General features: G+C 52.6%; 1 protein-coding gene across 1 annotated transcript; it reads right to left on the bottom strand.

The window, feature by feature from the left end:
- Positions 1–975, bottom strand: N7457_007323 (WSC domain-containing protein; the record flags this gene model as incomplete). The annotated part of the gene is made up of 3 exons (XM_057178366.1): positions 1–21; positions 76–584; positions 648–975. The coding sequence occupies 3 exons, from the start codon at positions 973–975 to the stop codon at positions 1–3; spliced, it is 858 nt and encodes a 285-aa protein (XP_057030110.1).

Raw genomic sequence — 975 nt, 5'->3', positions numbered from 1 at the left:
TTAGCGATCGGGATTTGCCACCTGAAATGAGAAGTTAGCTTGATATCAGTAGGACTAGGCGTCGCGTGTATTTACCTGCAAGATCCGACGAGAGAAGTCATGGTCGTCATCGATGCTGCCATTGCTTTGGCGGCGCTGAGCCATGAAATCGCCATCGAACCGAGAATCAGACATTGAGGGCGGGCCGGAGTCACGGCCATAGCCGCCAACGGGCGCACTTCCGGGATTGGTCTTGTTCCTCTTGGATCGCCACCAGAAGAAGATAGCACCACAGAGGGCAGCGAATCCGACCACTCCTACAACAACTCCGGCCGCGATCGCGGCAGTGTTGTGGCTCTTTGAGGTCTGTTCCTCAATGTCATCGGTAGGGGTGGGGGTCGCGCTGGGGTGGGTTGTCACAACTTGTGTTTCTCCACTAGGCGCGGTCGAAATGGTGGTCGCAACCGATTCGGTTTTGGTGGTGCTTGTTTGCTGTGCCTTGCTGGTGGTCGTAGTTGATTTGGATTTGGTATCTTCTTTTTCGTACGTAGGAACATCATCCAGCAACCCTGTGGTGTAGAGAGAATAGTAGTTGGAAGCACCACCTATTTGAAATCGTTAGCAAGTCAATTATCTTGATGCCCATAGGACGAGCGATGCCGACATACACATATCTGAGGGCCAACCACTGCACGGCTTGTTGCATTTGTCACTGGAAACCTTATCACTGGATGGCGGTAATGTATCGCCGCACACACAATCGGAGCCTCCTGTCAAAGCGAAGGTAGCGAACTCTTTGGAACAATGATCCAGACACCATCCGGAACTCTGGTATGTGTAGGTGGAGGATTTGCCAAATCCAGGAATGCTGGAGTAACAGCCGATCAGGGTCGCTTCGATACCACGAGGAAACACCTTGAAGTCTTCAGCCTCTACTGAGGTAGCCGCCATGAGGACGCCCGTCACCGCAAGGGCGGATTGAGTGTTGAATAGCAT

The sequence above is a fragment of the Penicillium paradoxum genome, assembly GCF_028828445.1.
Source record: "Penicillium paradoxum strain IBT 22861 chromosome Unknown utg000006l_segment0_segment0, whole genome shotgun sequence".
Lineage (NCBI taxonomy): Eukaryota > Fungi > Ascomycota > Eurotiomycetes > Eurotiales > Aspergillaceae > Penicillium > Penicillium paradoxum.
This window is presented reverse-complemented; position numbering and strand designations above follow the sequence as displayed.